Raw genomic sequence first — 17,442 nt, forward strand, 5'->3', positions numbered from 1 at the left:
TCCAACACTCTTTCATTCTTTCTAATATTTGTTGCCATTTGGATGAACAGTGAAAATTCCTGAACGTCAAAATAGTGAATCAAGTATACTGTTCTGAAACTTTTTTTTCATGTTGGCTCATATCAGTTTGCCAGTGGAGTGGGCACAAACAAACCCCATTCATTCAAACTGTACTGCAGGTTCTTCTGGCCATAAAAATAGTAAAACAAATCAGTAGCCGTGCCCACACTATAGGTCCAGAACTGAGCGCAGATTCAGATTCTTCAATCTAATGCTAAATGACTTTAATATTGATTTAAGTGCTGTGTATATATAGCAATGCTTTTATCCGTGGTGATTCTTTCAAACTAATATATTTCTCCTCCAAACAAGGTGAGTGTGAAAGATAAATAAAGGACAAAGAAATACGAGGTAATAGCCCCTGGAGTGTCTGACCTTGCCCCGTGTTGAATTGTGGTGTGTGTACATATCTATGACCCTGCGCCCTGGCCATAATCCCTCCCTACAGCGCCTGGATTAGGGCCTCGTTTTATTAGACAACCCCCTCTACCCCCGATGGTCTCGTTCTCTCTTCATCTTGGATCGATGGCTGGCTTGGTCTGAAGTGGGGCGCTGGTTATTAAACGTGGGACCGACCAAACCCTTCGGACTGCTGGGATAATCCCATCACAAATTAAGTAGAGGAAAATTGGTCAGGGAGAACGGGCAGGGCTAGGGAATCTTTATATCGTGACCTTCTAACAGTGTACACACAAACAAGCACACACTTCTTAACAGCTCTCTTATCGTATGTTAATCTGTAAGGATCAGCTTTTTATTAAGGAGAAGACCTCACTAAATGTGAATATGCTATTCTTGTTAATGTTAAGATGTCGGTGGCATTGTAAAACAGGCAGACATTATTAGGTGACATGTAAGCATAGATCCACAGTGCAAAGAAGGTCACACAAAGTAAATCCTTTCTGCATCGCACTCATGCATATCTAACGGTTGTGGAGTCTGGAAATAAAAACATGAACAACGAGATGATCTTTTGAAATTGGAGATTTGTCTGATCTAATTTCTTATACATTTAACAATAAACAATATATTCTAGACCTTATGATGTCAACAAATGATGTAATACTACATCTCTTATTGACATTCTCAAGTTCAGCTGCCGTCTTTTTTTTATTCAGATAATGTGGTGTGGATGTTTGGTTCAAGCATGGTTTTAAATGGTAGAAATAAATGATTAATCTCAAACAATGGGCATTTTTGTCTGTTAGCATCTGGAAACAATCACGTTGCATAAAGTAAGATCGATGTTGTCATAGTTTCAAAAGACCCAGATAAACGTCCAGTAAGAGCTGACCCTTGAGGTATTCTGGGAAATACACCAAGGCTTTTAATCCACATCAAGGGTCTTGTGTAATTTTCTGTGCAAACACACACACACTCATACAAACACAATTAAAGCTTTATTTAAAAAAATCTGAAATATAAAAGCTTAATTCTGAGGTAGAAATCACAGCATGGAGATTTATACAATTTCCCTTACTGTCATTTAATTCTTGTTTTTCTCTCAGTTTTCCCCCATCTCTGTGGACCTCACTCTCTGTCTTTCTGTACGTGTGTGTGTGTGTGTGTGTGTGTGTGTGTGTGTGTGTGTGTGTGTGTGTGTGTGTGTGTGTGTGTGTGTGTGTGTGTGTGTGTGTCATCTCTAAGCCTGTCATGTAGGATAATACTGGACGTTAATTACCCCCGTAGTCTGAGGTGAACGTCATTAGAGCCCTGAACTTGACGTGAACCAGCCGTTACCGCGAGGGGGCAAAGTCTATTAAATGCCATTATTGAATCTTCAACCTAATTTAAGAGTAAACGCACAACGACTGGCTGCTAGCTGTGGTTTCTTTACTCAATCCCAAACCTCCTTTGAGGAAGACAACGGCCAAAGTAAATGAAACAAATTCGTAACAGAGGAATACAAAATATATTAAACGCTGCTGGTGAGTTCTGTTGGCATGGACTTTGTCAGCAACGGGTTTGGTTAGAAGTAAGAAGAAACTTTTAGTGTTTGGAAAGCTACTGTAAAAGTGTGGTTTCACAAGCTACCTGTATGAGAACTTGACATGCAATTCTCTCATGAGAAATAGGAAATCAAGTTCCTGGAAGTGTTCAGATGTCATCATATAATCATTTGCATATGCAATCCCCCTGCTGTGGAAGGAACATACTGTGACAAGAGATCTTTTTGACTAAAACAGGATAACTGTTCAGATGTTTCTGCATTGGCGTACCCGGAGTCTTGGAAGTGAACCTGAAATGTTGTCAAACCTAGGCAGTAAAGTTGGCCGCAATAAGAAGGGTTTTTATAACCTACAGCTTAAATTTAATGACCAGCAATATTTAGCATTTACACTGCACCTCAAATGTTAAGCAGTTACATTGAGTGAAAGTAATGAACAAGTCAGCAAGGCCTGACTGTAGATTGCTGAGCCCAACCCTATCCCCGAGACTGTCCTCCCAAGAAGAATGACAGCATTAGTTGTTTTAGCAAGTTCCCCATACGTTCCAAGCAACGCTTTAAGAAATCCTCTCTTTGTGCGATTACGTATGGTTAAGGTTAGGGAAAGTAAATTATGGAAAAAGGCACGGCTAGGGTTAGGCAAGTAAAACACTTGGTTAGGGTTAAGTTAAGTTAGTGGTTACGGTTAATAAAATGGCAAAGGTTAATTGTACATCTCTGACGGGACACACACTGTGAAAGTCAAATGTGCCGCACATTCACACACCTACCTTTCATGCTGATACATAAAGGACACTGTAATTATAAACCCACTCAACGTTGGCTCTGGACATACATTCGATGTGTGGAAATTGTCCAGTATGGATGTGATTTCCAGGATACTGGGCTGCTGGTCCACACCTTCATTGTATGCAAAAGCACCATAGTTTACAAAACTATGTAGACTGCTGTCAATTTTACGTGTATAGCCCTTAATGACGGCCAGTCTAAGAAAAAAATACCTTGAAAATCCCAGAAACCACAAACTACAGGTGAGCAAGTCACTCTAAACGAGTGTAACAGTAGAATAAACGTACATGTTTTAAATTGACTAACAACATTGCAAGCAAAGGGTTAGTGAGAAAATAACATTTCAGTGCCAAAGAGCCCTGACCATAATCCTGACACAACAGAACTATTAGGTGGGAGAGGATTAAATAGTTTGAGTGAAATAAATAGTAAGGAAGGAGAGAGGAAGAATGGATTTATTATGTGAGCACATTAAAGCAAGTAGTGAAGGGCACAGAAGGTCAAGAGAGACACTTAAAAATAATAATGTCTGGAGTACAAACGCCCTGGCAAACACGCGTTGATCTCACCTTTATTTTTAGGATTCAGTCACATAATTATGCTCTCTTCATTCCTGGCTACCCTGCAGGCAGTTGCAAGAAACACTTACAGTTGCATTCAAATCTCCCCGGTCTTGTCACAGCATTAAATACGCACGAGTTGCGGCGCAGCGTAAGCCGTGATTAAAATGCGTCGCTTCCGCCACTAAGACATGTCTCTGGTGTATCAGATAGAAGCTTAGCACCGGCATATGCTCACTGTCATGATCCGCCGATGGATGACAGGTGGTTACCCAACTATTTGCATAATTATGGCTGCAACGCGCAGGCTGCTAGAACGTCATAAACAAATCCATATGGCCTTTTGGGAAAATCCAGATGATTCATACCCCAGCTCACGGATATACTTAAGGTATAACAGACATCAGCAGGATTTCTCACTGAATGTTTTAACTGAAGTGTGAAGTGTGGGGCGACGTCATTCCCTCCACTTGTTTTGGCAGCTCTGATCAAATATGAGAACTTTATACCAAGTTTTAGTTGCATGTTGGTCAATGTGGCAGCTGTAACATGGACCAGTTTCCTGTGCTGTTTGATGGCTGGTGTAATTTTGGTTGCGAGACCTGGTTTCAATCCCGGGAAATTTTCCAGAACCAGCTTCAGTTTTCACACACGAGTGCAAAAATGACCCTTATCTTTAGAGTCAGTCAATGTTGCTGCAATTACCATTGTAATTGTTATTTTTATGGTGGCCAGGCTGAGCAAGGGGTTGGATAATTGTTCACACATATCATTTTTCTCACATATTTACATTTTATATTGCTGTTTGAGTCATTTTTCAGATAAAATTATATCTACAGTATATTAATGTCACTATAGCTGCACTCAAGCCAAGACAAGCTTCTCATAGTTGAGTTGTAGGCCTACAATGTTTCCTTTTTGGGCTCGATGTACCTTCTATGGAAACAAAAGTATTTATAATCACTACTTCCTACGTCTCAGTGGACTTATAGTGTAGTTCAAGATGTACTTTAATGGTCTTAAGTTTACCAGAACAGTGGGCCCAGAATGTGCCACAGTTGGAACACTGAAGTGGAACATGATCTGCTTAATATGTGAATAAAGCAGCAAGTGGTTTAATTTTGCTGTAATTCTATTTTCCTCAATGTCTCCCCTATATATTTTGACCTTGTCATCTTTTTTCTTTCCAACCCCCCACAGACATGCCTCTCCATGTCCGTCGCAGCAGCGATCCCTCCCTGGTTGGCGAAGTCCCGGTTGGTCCAGAGGAACCGTCCAGGAATAACTCAGCTCGCTGTTCCACAACTGCTGGCTTCCAAAAGCACAAGCACAAACCAAACACAAGCGCCGGCACTGGCAGCCTGGAACGAAAGGTAACATATACATTTTGTCAATGAGGCGTCGGTATCTTAATATGTGAGGTAACCTGGACGTTAGACTGCTCTCAAGAGAAATACCTCAAAAATACTACTTACTATGATACACCATTCATGTCATTAGGGTTTACGTGAATCTAAAAAGGTGTTAAAACTCAGCAGAACTTAAAACAGCTAAGATCGTTACATTAATTCTGTATTTTACCACTGTAAAGTAGCATATACCGATTCAAACAGCATCTTACCCAGAAGTTATTTTCCAGTGCTGCAGATGTACTGGAGCTGCATCAATTATAATGTCAGAGATAAGTGCTCTGAAGTCTTCCAACCTCCAGCAGTCTCTGTTTTCAACTTGCTTTCTTCCTTAATTTTAATTCCATCTCTGCTCTGCACCCAAAAAAAATCAAAGAAATAAGCGTCAGATATGAAATCTGTGCTGCCTTGCTTGCAGATATCCAGCAGTGGCATAGATAGTCTTTAACTGAAACTAGTTCCTTCTGATAACACTCCACTTTGTCTTCAAAAGAGATGAGCTGAGATTGTTAAACACTTTCCTTTTGTTCCAAATGCACCTTTCTGAGGCTTTTTAATCCTCTGATTATAAATCTTTTAAAAAAACGTGGCTCAGGTACATCCTCCCCGTGGCTTCCGAAAGAGAAGGAAAGCCAATTAACTTCTCAAAATGGCTGCCCCCACGTGGTGCTGACAGACCTTTACGTCTTGCTGAGAAACAGATATGTTTTCCATTGAAATGGGGAGGTAAAAAAGAAGAAGATGATTGAGTGCTTGGAACGTGACACGGCACACCTCCATGTGATTAGTGTGTCTGGAAGCATTGTCGGATAATCCTATTTAAAGACACTTTAGGTGTCAGAGCCTCAACAATGTAACGGCACACTCCACAGCAGAGGGCAGCGGAAAAAAAAAGGTTGAGGTGAAATTTCATTTTGTCGGGATGGCTTGTTTTCTGGCCCATCTTACACTCAGCAAATATGTTGAAATGTGTGTTTCTGTTTGAACTTGTGTGCTCAAAACAAATAAAAAATATAAAAGCAATAGATGCTGTTTTGGGGCATTCTGCTGCTTTGCCCTGTGGCTTCCACTCTTATGTACACTCTGCAGGATATTAATGTTTGGTCACTGTGTACTGTGGAATAAGCAGGGTTTGGGTTACATCATTTACGCAACATGATTTAATTTTAGATTAACTTCAACTAATTGCACATAAGCACGTCAACAATAAATGACATTACACCACAGATTAGATGTAAAACGTGATTCCTTTTATTTTATTTTATAGATTGCTACAAAAGTGAGCTAAAAAAGATATTTTGCATAATTGAGTTGATATTTGACCGAATGGGATAGCAGAAATGCTATTCAAATTATGGCTAAAATACATTTTGCACACTGTATAGATTTTGGAAATGAAGCTTAACTTAATGCAGTGTTCAAGTGTCCCGTTTTGTTCTTGACTCCCATCTGTAGCAGGTGATCAGTTGGCTCAATTGGATCCATTTAAGTCATTTTACTGTCGCTGGTGGTTTGTTTGAGAAGTAATAGGAGGCTGTCACTTTTATTCAGCTTGTTCAGTTTGCAATTAGGCCATTAGGTTTTTTATTTTAAAAGAGTCTTAGTCCTCAGTATCTCTTTTTCATACACCTAACTGTCATACATTCACCGTCAGTTTAAGATGAAGTCTTTTTAGATGTCATCAACAACAGATGTTGACTGTATTAGTCAGCATTGACTTTGATATATTTATGTCCTGGCGGTAACGTTGTTCCCAAAGGGAACCATACATCAGAGATTAGCGTTGCCAAAAGACTGCATGGATTTATGCCATGCACTGTAGTGTCTACCCATTGTCTGGGGTAATTTCCTTTACACACCAAAGCCAGTCACATTCTGTTCAATTCCCTGTGAGTCCAGTTAAGGCTGAGTAAGGCTCGGTTCTGCTAAATCTCCCTAATATGAGCCAAAGGGAGTCCTCAGTCATCATCCAGCACTGTAAACTCATCACGTCTCCAAATGACTTTTCAATACCTCATACTGTGGGTTCTCCACACTTAGCACAGTAAAATAAAGGGAATAGGTAGTAGATATAAGCCTCTTGATTTACTGCTACCTCTCTGGCATTTGGGTTTCTCCGCATTTTACAATCTGATGTGTCGTAAAAGTTTGTGGAAAGGGGTCCTTTGTCGCGCCGGGTTGCATTTCGCGGACCCGGGCCAAGATAGCTATCAGGAGCCGTGTCAGTAGAGCCCACATGTCCGGCTGAGTTTTACAGTCCTGTCTGCGGTGCTTCCTCAGGCCCCGTCACGCCACATTCAACAGCACTAAAACACACATGGCTTGTTTTAGCATGCAGGGGAGAGAGATTTCTCCCCTGCTCATTTTCACTTTCCTTTTTTTTGCATTGTTTTGTGATATTTTATCACTCGCTGAACATAACTGGTTTTCATTTGCCTTTGTTCAACTTTTCGACTGCCTGTCATTCTCCCTCTAATTCTGCAACATGCCACTTGGGAGTTTTCCTTTTGTTCTGCAACATGCCACTTGGGAGTTTTCCTTTTTAACTTTTGTCTGTGTTCTTTTGTTGTGTGATGTCTTATTAAAGGAATCGAAACTTCTGTTTCTGTCTGTCTCGCTTCTCAACTGCCGTTTTCGTAACTCATCAGACCTTTAAACATTCTCATTCTGTTTGTGTGTCCTGGTGAATCATTGCCTCTGCTGTGATTTTTAACATTCATTTGCTTTCATTTTTATTCAAATACCCACCATGACCTCCAATTGCTGAGATTTTGATGCCAAGGCTAGCATGTCTGGAATGTAATCGAGTGTGCTTTTGTGAGTTTTTGCGCTTGTGGCCGTTGTAATAAGTCTGCGGAAATCTGTGGGTGTTTGACATTACCTTGGCAGTAGGTTTTTGGAACGTGTTTTTTTGTGTAATGGAAGAACTCAGCTGTGGCTGTCTTATTGTAATAGGCCTCTTAGTAGCGGCTCAGGTTTAGCTGTGGGGAAAGGTTAGAAGTGAGGGTCGAATAGAGTGAGACTTGAATGAACAACACTGTACTGGTGTGGGGCACAAGTCCAAGATATACTAACTGACATCCACCACTACTTGTCTATCACCCAGATGCTATAGATAGCACCAACCCACAAAAACTGTCTGTTTAAAAGGGCAAAAACGTGGAGAATGGACGTGATAGTCATTCAGCGATGTTCATCTATCCACGTCTTCCTGTTCCTCTGCAGGGTAGAGGAGGCCATAAGTATCGGAGTCTTCCTCGTGATGCGAGTGGCTGGACCACTCAGTTCCAGAGAGAAATGACTCGATCTTCCCTGAGCGCCAACCATCCAATGGTGGACCAATGGCTTGACAGACAGGAACAGGTATGGAGATGGACTTCATACAAAAAAAATAGGGTTATTTATTTTAGTTTTAAGACGGGAAAACACAACTTAAGCATTAGCATGTCAGCTGATCCAACACCAGTTTTTAGGTTCTCAGAAATTCCAAAAAATGTTGCCTGTGGCAGGTTGCCACATGACAGTTAACGTCTGGATCATGAATTGTGGCTGCGCCCACGTTTATATATATATATATATATATATATATATATATATATAAAGTTAAACATTTGGAGACACTGGGAAGCCTTTTTGACATTATCCTGGATTCATCCTTTCTTTTTCTTTTTCGATCACACCATCAGTTCTGTCAAATGGATGTTGTATTTTTACTATGTTTATCCTGTACACACGACATCTATTGCACGTCCTGGGAGAGGGATCCCTCCTCAGTTGCTCTCCCTGAGGTTTCTTCCATGTTTACCCTCTTTAATTATGGGGTTTCCTTGTGTGATGCGAGGGTCTAAGGACAGAGGGTGTCATAACCTGTACAGTCTGTAAAGCACACTGAGACAAATGTATAATTTGTGATATTGGGCTATATAAATTTGATTTGATTTGATTTACCTTACATAAAAATGATTGTGCAAAGTTTCAAACTGTGAGGTAAACAGATTTATAATTTAGGAGAAAGAGTTCTCTGGTATTGGATTGACTCTTGGTATCGGAAAACAAAATAAGTTGTGGCGTTGGAATCGGAAGAGTTAAAATTGGATCGTACTGTATGCCGCACTATTTCTGGCAGGTATTATTATCTGCATAAAAGAACAGTTTTCATGCACACTTGGCAGCCCTGTTGCCCTAATTATACAGTATATACCAGTAACATATAACATATGACATTTGGCTGAAACATAAATTCAGAGCACCTTAAAGTAGCATGAGTAGATTTAATCCTTTAGCATGGCTGGCCCCTGTGTTTGTACTTCTCTCACACACGTGCTGCATTGTGTCATAATGCAATGGGATGTGACAGATAAAAGTGCAGCGATCACAGCCACACCGACTGCTCACTGCCCGAGCCAACTTGTAACAGAATCAGTGACTGACATAAGACTTCATACTTTTTTTTCTATGTAGCGATACTTTTCATGAAGTATCAGCGTACACTGTTAGTCATCGCAGGCTTGTCTCCTCACTTCACACCTCCTCGCTCTGTCGGCACTTTGTGATTGTCTCACTCTGCGACTGGTCCCTTTACTCCTCAGACTGTCAGAGGAGAGACATTTTTTTTTTTCCTTTTAAAAGTTATTAAAAGTGACGGAGGCTCTCTGCTGGGAGAGCAGAAATGACCTTGGGAGGTGTCGGACACGCTGAGCTCGACGTGAACAGGATTTCTCCAAGTTTGTCTGTCAGTCTCTGCCCATCACTACCTCGGCTACTTGCTCTGACCTATGTAGGAGGTGTTTAATCTATCCCTCCTTCATGTCAAAGAATACGAAAAGAGCAAAGGAAGGGTGTGAAACATTGAGATATGGAAAGAAGAAGTAATCGAGGGAATAATAAAATAGTGCAAAATGAAAAAGATTTGATATTTCATTCAGCTTGCCAGGGTTCTCACCTGAATGTCTGGGCTACCGTGCTGAGGGTTTCTGGGTAGTTTGTCTGCCTTTCTCTTTCTAGTCTAATTGAAAACGGACCCGACCCAAGTTGTGTGTCACTGATGCGGGGCTCCACCATTCTTTGAGGAAGTATTTTCATTCTTGAGTTCTCTTAGAGGATTTGTCTCCGGCTAGACAGTCTGTCAGGACAAAGCAATCTAATGAAAAATAAGCTATTTTAGTGCACTGTGTGTTTTGTTCATCTGAAGCTCCTGCAGTACGGCTCGAATAGTACGTCTGACCAGTCCACAAAACAAACTTCTTACGTAGAAACTGACACCACAGATATGTTTTTGATAAGACTTTTGTATATACAAGACAAAATCACACAAACAAAGCTGAATTTACCATTGATGAGCGTAATCAACAATGATGTCACTCTGTTTATCTTATGGCTTTTTGAAAATGTTTAATTTAAATGATAATGTAATCCTTCAGTTAAAGGTATTGCTTCAGTAATAAAACTCATTTTTGTATATCAGTTTTATTAATTACTGTAGTTGCTGTTGTAGAAATGGAAGCAGCTTCAATAAGACACATAAGAACATACTGCAGACATGCATTTGTTCAAAATTGAAATAAAAGATTACTGTAAGCTTTCTAGGTTAATACTCGGGAATCTAATAAAATATGAGATTATTATTTAATAGCAGGAGTTATAGCAACATCAGCATGTAAACATTTAATGAACAACAGCAGGAGTGCCACAGTGTGAGTATAAGCATCTACGCGGCGGCTAATTCACTGTGTCTTTCTAATCTGGCAGCTGTACGACTAACATGACTCACGAAACACAAATCCGCTCATTAGAGGTGACACAGTGATAGTTTAGAAAGAAGATAGAAAGAGGTACTTTGTTGACCAGCTGTTTCTTTCTTTAACTCACTGTATCTCAGGCTTGATTGCTGCTTTTCCCTCCCACACGTGACTGTTTAATATTTTGTCTTCTTTGTCAGTTTGATGTGCAGGCGGCACAGCAGAATAGAATTGGAAGATAACAGTATGGTGATCAGGGCTAAATCGCTGGCTGAGATAATGAGCACACACACACACACACACACACACACACACACACACACGCGCACATGCAAACAAAGGCACACACACATACATACACGCCAAGGTTTTAGGAAAATCACACCAATTAGTAGTTGTTTGTTTATCATGGATTGTCTCCTGTACTTTATTGTTCTGCTTTATGAGTAAAGATAACAGCAAAAACAAAGACAACTAAAAAAAGGGCATCACACTCATTTATATCTCTCCACTGAAACAACTGACACATTCTTTACTTTGTATATATATAAATGTGTGTGTGTGTGTGTGTGTGTGTGTGTGTGTGTGTGTGTGTGTGTGTCTGCGATGCGTTACGCTCCAGCAGCATCTTTTCTAAACTTCCTGCATACACCCCTCCATGAATACCACTGTACAGTAGGTTTTTAAGCACTTCTTCTAACATCAAATCTTTTCCTTTTAATGGCTGATGTAGGTAAAGCAGCTCTTTTGTGCCCGGGGCCACATTTGGTACACTCTTAAAGTGCTTCACTTAACCATTTATATTTAAGCAGCCATTCCCACCCCCTGCTATAAATTAGGAATGTGAAGTCAGGCCGACTAAAACGACACATTGACTTCTGTGCTTAAAATACCAAAGAGGTTGTAGATGGACCAGGAGTGGTTCTGTCAGAATTGTATATTATATTACACAACCTGAATATAGTTAGATGCAAACAGAATTATTGTGGGTGATTAAAGTAATTCCCCCGTAAACCTGGAATCTATTATAGACCTTGATAACACGACTGTTTAATACATTTTACGTTGAGTTTTGTCTCTTTGTAAAATGCAGTGATTTGTGTTTTTGTGCTTTTGACTACTTTTCTTTAGTGTTAATGTTCAGCGTCCACACTGATCACAAGGCTGCCCCTCCAGTTACATCTGGAAAACACACCTGCATTGTCTTATGTTTATCTAACCAGTCAATAAATTCACTTTAGTGTCAAACAATTCCATCTGAGACTTGGAGCTCTCGCCATTCAATCCCTCGCCGCCCTTCCACACTTGCACACACTTATGCTGCCAAATGTGGCGTGGAGAAAAGCATGCTCCATCAGCCCATATACGCCAAGGCCTTATGAGTTATTCTTTATATAAACAGCTGACATTAACGTTGGCCTATTATACCACTGATGAATGCTAATGGCCCCTCTTGCTCAGCATCACACTACACACTCACACACACACACACACTCACACACACACACACACACACACACACACACACACACACACACACACACACACACACACACACACACCTACACACATTCGGATCTGGCTGGGTGCCTCCACTGTATTATTTTGCAGCCTTGATGAGGGAACATTATCATGAGCTGTGCAAGAGGCGGGAATAACACCAGCTGTCAATCATAAAGGGATTTAACCCAATCAAAATGGCTCACATGGAGGGAGACAGAGATGTTTGAAGTATAACCAAAAAGACTGATTATTATGTGTTATCATTATACAAAACAAATGACCATCTTAATATGGTCTGGATTTGTTTATTGATTTGTTATTTGTTGGCTTACCGTATACTTCTGAGGATTTCTGTTTCAAACATTCATGCCCCTAACACATTGAAAGAAAAAGAGATTTAGATCCAGAAAAAGAAACCTAAAGCGTTACATAACAGTCCACAACATGGTGGAAACAGCTCAGATCAGACATATTTGATGAAACCTCCAACTGTCGGAGTGCCTCCCTCTCTTTGTTGTCTAAATGAGACACCTTGTTTGGCGAGTTTTAAAGGAAACCTAAGTGGCGAGGTGCCCAGTTAAATCATCGAGCCAGCATGTTGAAAGGAGACGAGTTTGTTCAACTTCAAGCGAGAGGCAGGAGCAGTGTGAACACACTCCTTTCCCTTTTATATTCTCGCGCAAAGGACTTCTCACCGAACAAACACAGATTGGCTTTTATGAACCGATTCGTCTACAAAATGTTTTTTCTCTCACCTTTGTTCTGCCTCTCTCACTTCAGTTAGGAGCCAACTGTTGTTTTTACTGCTGTTCAGTGTGCAGCTTTACTTTTACACAATTAATGGCTGCAAAGAAGCACAGTGAAAGAATATATGAATATGAATGAAATGTTTTTTTTTCTGTAAAATGTGCAAATCCTTGGGACTTGCTTAAAAGAGCAATTCCAGTATTTGTCAACAGCCGGCTGACCTCTAGCTGGATTCTCTATGTTACGTCGTTACGTTACAGTTACAAGGTTCCCAGGGGTCGACTGGTAGACTTTCAGTTTGTCTCAGAAATAAGTGTTTGAGTTTATTTCATTTAAACTGAAGTGTTTGTCAGTACTTCCCTGTTCCAATCAACATCATCATCATCATAAATCTCTACGGCGGTGGTGGCTAAAATGCTATCATGGCCAACAGTCATAATTGACAGACATATTAAAACATCCAGGTTGACTTAACATCTACCTTGTCAGTTTGTTTTATTGTGAAAATACTTCCAAACTGTCAAGCCAAACTGCAGCTTAATGCTCACTTGTTTCATTACAAATGAAAAGAAAAAGAAAGTGATGACACTTCGGCGGGTCAATTCAGGCCAAAAGTTAGCATGGATTCTTTGCCCTGTTGTTTGTGATTGAACTTAGTCTACTCTCCTGACTAGCTTGTTGATGAAGCCCACACAGTCTGCACACCCTGAGGCTAGCTGCGGGCAATGTTTTTGCAGTTGGGCATTGAGAGAAAATATAGGAATAACCCCCAAACCCTGCCCGCCTGACACAGTCTCTCTTTCTGTCTCTGTCTCTGTCTCTCTCTTTCTCTTTGTACCTGTCTCTCTGAATGACTTAGAGACAGATACAGTGGACGCGTACGGTTGGAGAGCTCACCCGTTTCCCTTCTCTCCAGGGCTCTCTGGTGTTTGCAGTGTGCGTGTATTCTGTTCAGATAGATCTGGGTTAATGTTTGATAAAGAGCAGTTCCGGGGTTTTGTTGTGTGCACAGGAAAAAACAGCAACACACGTTCCCGGGCGGTGCAGTCAGTCCTGCTGTGGTGTCCTGTGTCTGCAGAGATGACCTTGTACTCATCCAGGACTTCCCTCTTAATTCTCCCTGAAACACACACAGGAAGTCAGCCGCTAGATGAGAGCCCTTGTACATGTTTAAGATGTAGAAGGACACTTCAATGTATGCATACATGCGAGACTGCACTGCAATTACTGAAATAGGAATCTGATATTAGATTACAGCTGTGCATTTTTACACAGTGGACCCTTTTTTCCCTCCTGTGTGAGTGCGGTGTAAATGGCAGCTCACCAGCGACGCTCCAGTCCAGCCTGGGACCTGAGTGAGAACAGTGTAGCCCAACGACCTCTCCACTCTTAATTAGCCATCGCCGCTGAACCCTTGAAAGAACTTTATGACCCCTGACAAACCAGAGCCAGCTTTTTCTCTCTACCATTTCTCCTTAGGCCTACACTGCTTTGTAAGCCTCATTTAATACTGCTCACTTCCTCTGTTCACCTGGGGCTTAGGCAGTTAGCTTAAGCATTGCACTAAATTGTAATTCTCAATGATTTACCTAACCTGTTGTTGGTGAGTGAACTGAACGTGAACACCCAACCTTTATTATAATTATTACATTCTTATCTATATTAATGATTATAACATAGCAACACATGCCATAGCAACAACCTCACACACACACACACACACACACACACACACACACACACACACACACACACACACACACACACACACACACACACACACACACACACTCTGTTGGTAGTTCTATTTAGTTCATACCACAGTGGGGAAATTAGATTGTAAATGTAATTTTTTAACACGTCATTATTAACTTAATATCTTAGCAAGAAATAAACTGCATTAATAATCACCATGAACCTTAACGTGTGTGTGTGTGTGTGTGTGTGTGTGTGTGTGTGTGTGTGTGTGTGTGTGTGTGTGTGTGTGTGTGTGTGTGTGTGTGTGTGTGAGTCTGAGTGATTTATATTGAGTACACGACAGTTAATCATCTACCAGCTTTTCTGCCCAGAAGCTTTTCTCACTCGGCTCTCTGCGTCTATTAGCATTCAGGAAGGCTCCCCTCTCACCTTCACACACACACGCACGCATGCACACGCACGCACACAACATACACACACCGGGACAGACAGAGAATGAGAATGATAGAAATAAGTGCTTAACAATTCAGAACAACTTTCACAACTTAATCCCAAGCACATAACACAGCAGACAAATGTAGTTCCCAAGGACAGCATGTGAGCAGGCCGCCAGCAGGGGACTGAAAGAGGGACAAAGCCAACAATGTTGCTCTGCTCAGAATTAGGAATCATCCCCTTCGGAAAGAAGAAGAACAATAAAAGCTATCATTCTCTGTTGTTTCATGACAAAGTTTTACACCACGTTGGCCTTTTCTTTCCCCTCTAAGCAAGATATCTTTAATTCGTTCTTGCTCTTCTTCGTTTTCTTGCCTTTCTTACTTCATTGACAATTGTGCAAATCATGTCTCTTCTCTTATCTCTAGTGAACAGGAGGCGGCAGACATTTTTAGGAGGTTGCCAACGTTCTCTATCAGCTGAAAATGTTTAACCTGTCTTGCTCTGCAGGCTGGGTTTGGATGTGTGTGTGTGTGTGTGTGTGTGTGTGTGTGTGTGTGTGTGTGTGTGTGTGTGTGTGTGTGTGTGTGACGAGACAGTGTGGATTAGAATTTGACTGATTTGAGCTTCAGAAGGTTGATAGCAACTTTTTTTTAGATGCTCCTGAGAGCTTGTTGTGTCATCTTTCACATTTGACCATTTATATGCAAAAACTGTTTTAGTTTTAGTTAGAGGGGAAAAGTCTCTGAAAAAGCATGTGAGAAATAAAAATTAGCAAACAAAAAACAATAAAAGTAAGTAAAGATGCTGCATTGAAATGAATACAGTTAATACTTGATATCCAGGAGTTAATAAACCACATCATCTCATCGTATCATCTCGATTGATCTGCAAAGTGACATATCTATTTTCAAATGTAAAGGTACTTGTTTGTGTCTTTCCTCCTCGTGCTGAAGCTGTCTTTCTCTCTCCTCCTCTGTTCCTCCTGTCAGGTCATTAGTAGTCACTGTCCACGTCTAGATTCCTCCTCTTTCGGCTCCCTCTCCCCTTATTACTGCTCAGATGTCGTTCCCTCTCGCACGTTCACCCCATCATTGCGAACAGCCCTTCAGCGAGGCTGTCTGTGCTTAGCTTGTAAACACATCACCTTTTCTTGACAAGTTTTGTTCTTATCCTCTTTTTTTTCTCCCTTCAAAACTCTAAAGACAAGTGGATGTAAACAGGGTTTTCCCGGGACATGTGAAAAATCTGTTTACCTCGATGACTGTCGCTCGGCTGTCCCCCTACACACCCCCTCCACAGTATCAGGGTGGCTATCCCTCTCCGCACTGCTGGTTGTGAACGTGTTAATTCTTGATTAGAGTTCACGCTTTCGCCTTCTCCGATTTGCTCCGTGGAGTGAGAAATCACTTTCTCAATGAGAATAATTGAACACGGGCAGGGGGGGGGGGGTGCCAGCTCATTACCCACAAATCACGGGGAGCAGGGGCACCTTAGCTGAAGACAATAATGACTTCAGGGAATAAAGCGGGGCCGCCAGCGTGGAGCCAAACCAGCGTGGGCAGCGGAGAACAAAGCTGGGAGAGGGAGATGCACATTCTTAACACTGTTTCCTAAGGTGAAATCATTTTGTCTTTATCTTCCTACATTTTCACTTGAATCCAATTACTGTTTTTCAGAGGGGACTGTATCTAGGCTTCTGAGGGAAGTGCAGAATATTTTGTAGGAGGGGCAAGGCCAATACTCAGGCAAGCTGTTGTGAAGTTTCAGCATTTTGGTTGGCAGCCAGGGCAAACAGATGTCTACCTTGAATGATCATTCAAAAAGAGAAGAGAGAAACAAATATATAGAAGCTAATGAAAGTAGATTCTGGCAAAAAGAAAGAAGCTCTTTTTATGCCTGGAACTGAGACTTCTAGATGGACTTTGATGATTGACAGTGCCATATTTCCCACAGTGTGAAGTCATTCACTCCTATTTATTTGATTTCTTTCTACTTACTCACCCTCTCTTTCCCTCACTGCTTTTTTTTTTTTTTTAATATGCCACACATTTCCACAGAGAGCCAAATGAGTCCACTCTGACACAATGAGGTCCATTGTCACAATAGGCCTTCTCACTGTTTTATAGGTCCCATTAGGGAGCCGATGCTTTTAAGTTGCCGAAGGAATGTAATAAGGCCCCGGCCGACAGTAAACATCCACATCTCAGGACCACAGAGGAACATGAGACTGTGCCGCTTTACCATCTCAGCCGAAGAGACCCATTTCATTAGCATCGGACCGGAGAACAAAGCGGTCACAGTTGGATGTGAACGGAGAGGAATGAGGTGGTTTCATTTCAGAGCCGAGGAGATGGAGGAATGGAAAGCCTCTAAAGAGAGAGGGTGAGGAGGAGAGAGATGGTAGTGTGCCAGTCCATTTCTGTTCCTCCCATACAGATGTAGTCATGGTAGCCAACCACCTTGTGCTGCATCAGTAAGAGGTGTTATTTGGATTCATAAGTAAAAGTGAATACAACAGATGAAGCACAAATTGGACGATTGGAAGTACAGTA

General features: G+C 41.3%; 1 protein-coding gene across 1 annotated transcript in view; it reads left to right on the forward strand.

The window, feature by feature from the left end:
* LOC115025632 (partitioning defective 3 homolog) overlaps window positions 1–17,442 on the forward strand; it is a 313,173-nt gene that overhangs the window by 118,726 nt on the left and 177,005 nt on the right. The window contains exons 4-5 of the mRNA XM_029458033.1: window positions 4,558–4,730; window positions 7,992–8,129. Coding sequence (XP_029313893.1) covers window positions 4,558–4,730; window positions 7,992–8,129 — 311 coding nt within the window. The remainder of the gene's footprint in view (window positions 1–4,557; window positions 4,731–7,991; window positions 8,130–17,442) is intronic.

This window comes from Cottoperca gobio, chromosome 20 (genome assembly GCF_900634415.1).
Source record: "Cottoperca gobio chromosome 20, fCotGob3.1, whole genome shotgun sequence".
NCBI lineage: Eukaryota > Metazoa > Chordata > Actinopteri > Perciformes > Bovichtidae > Cottoperca > Cottoperca gobio.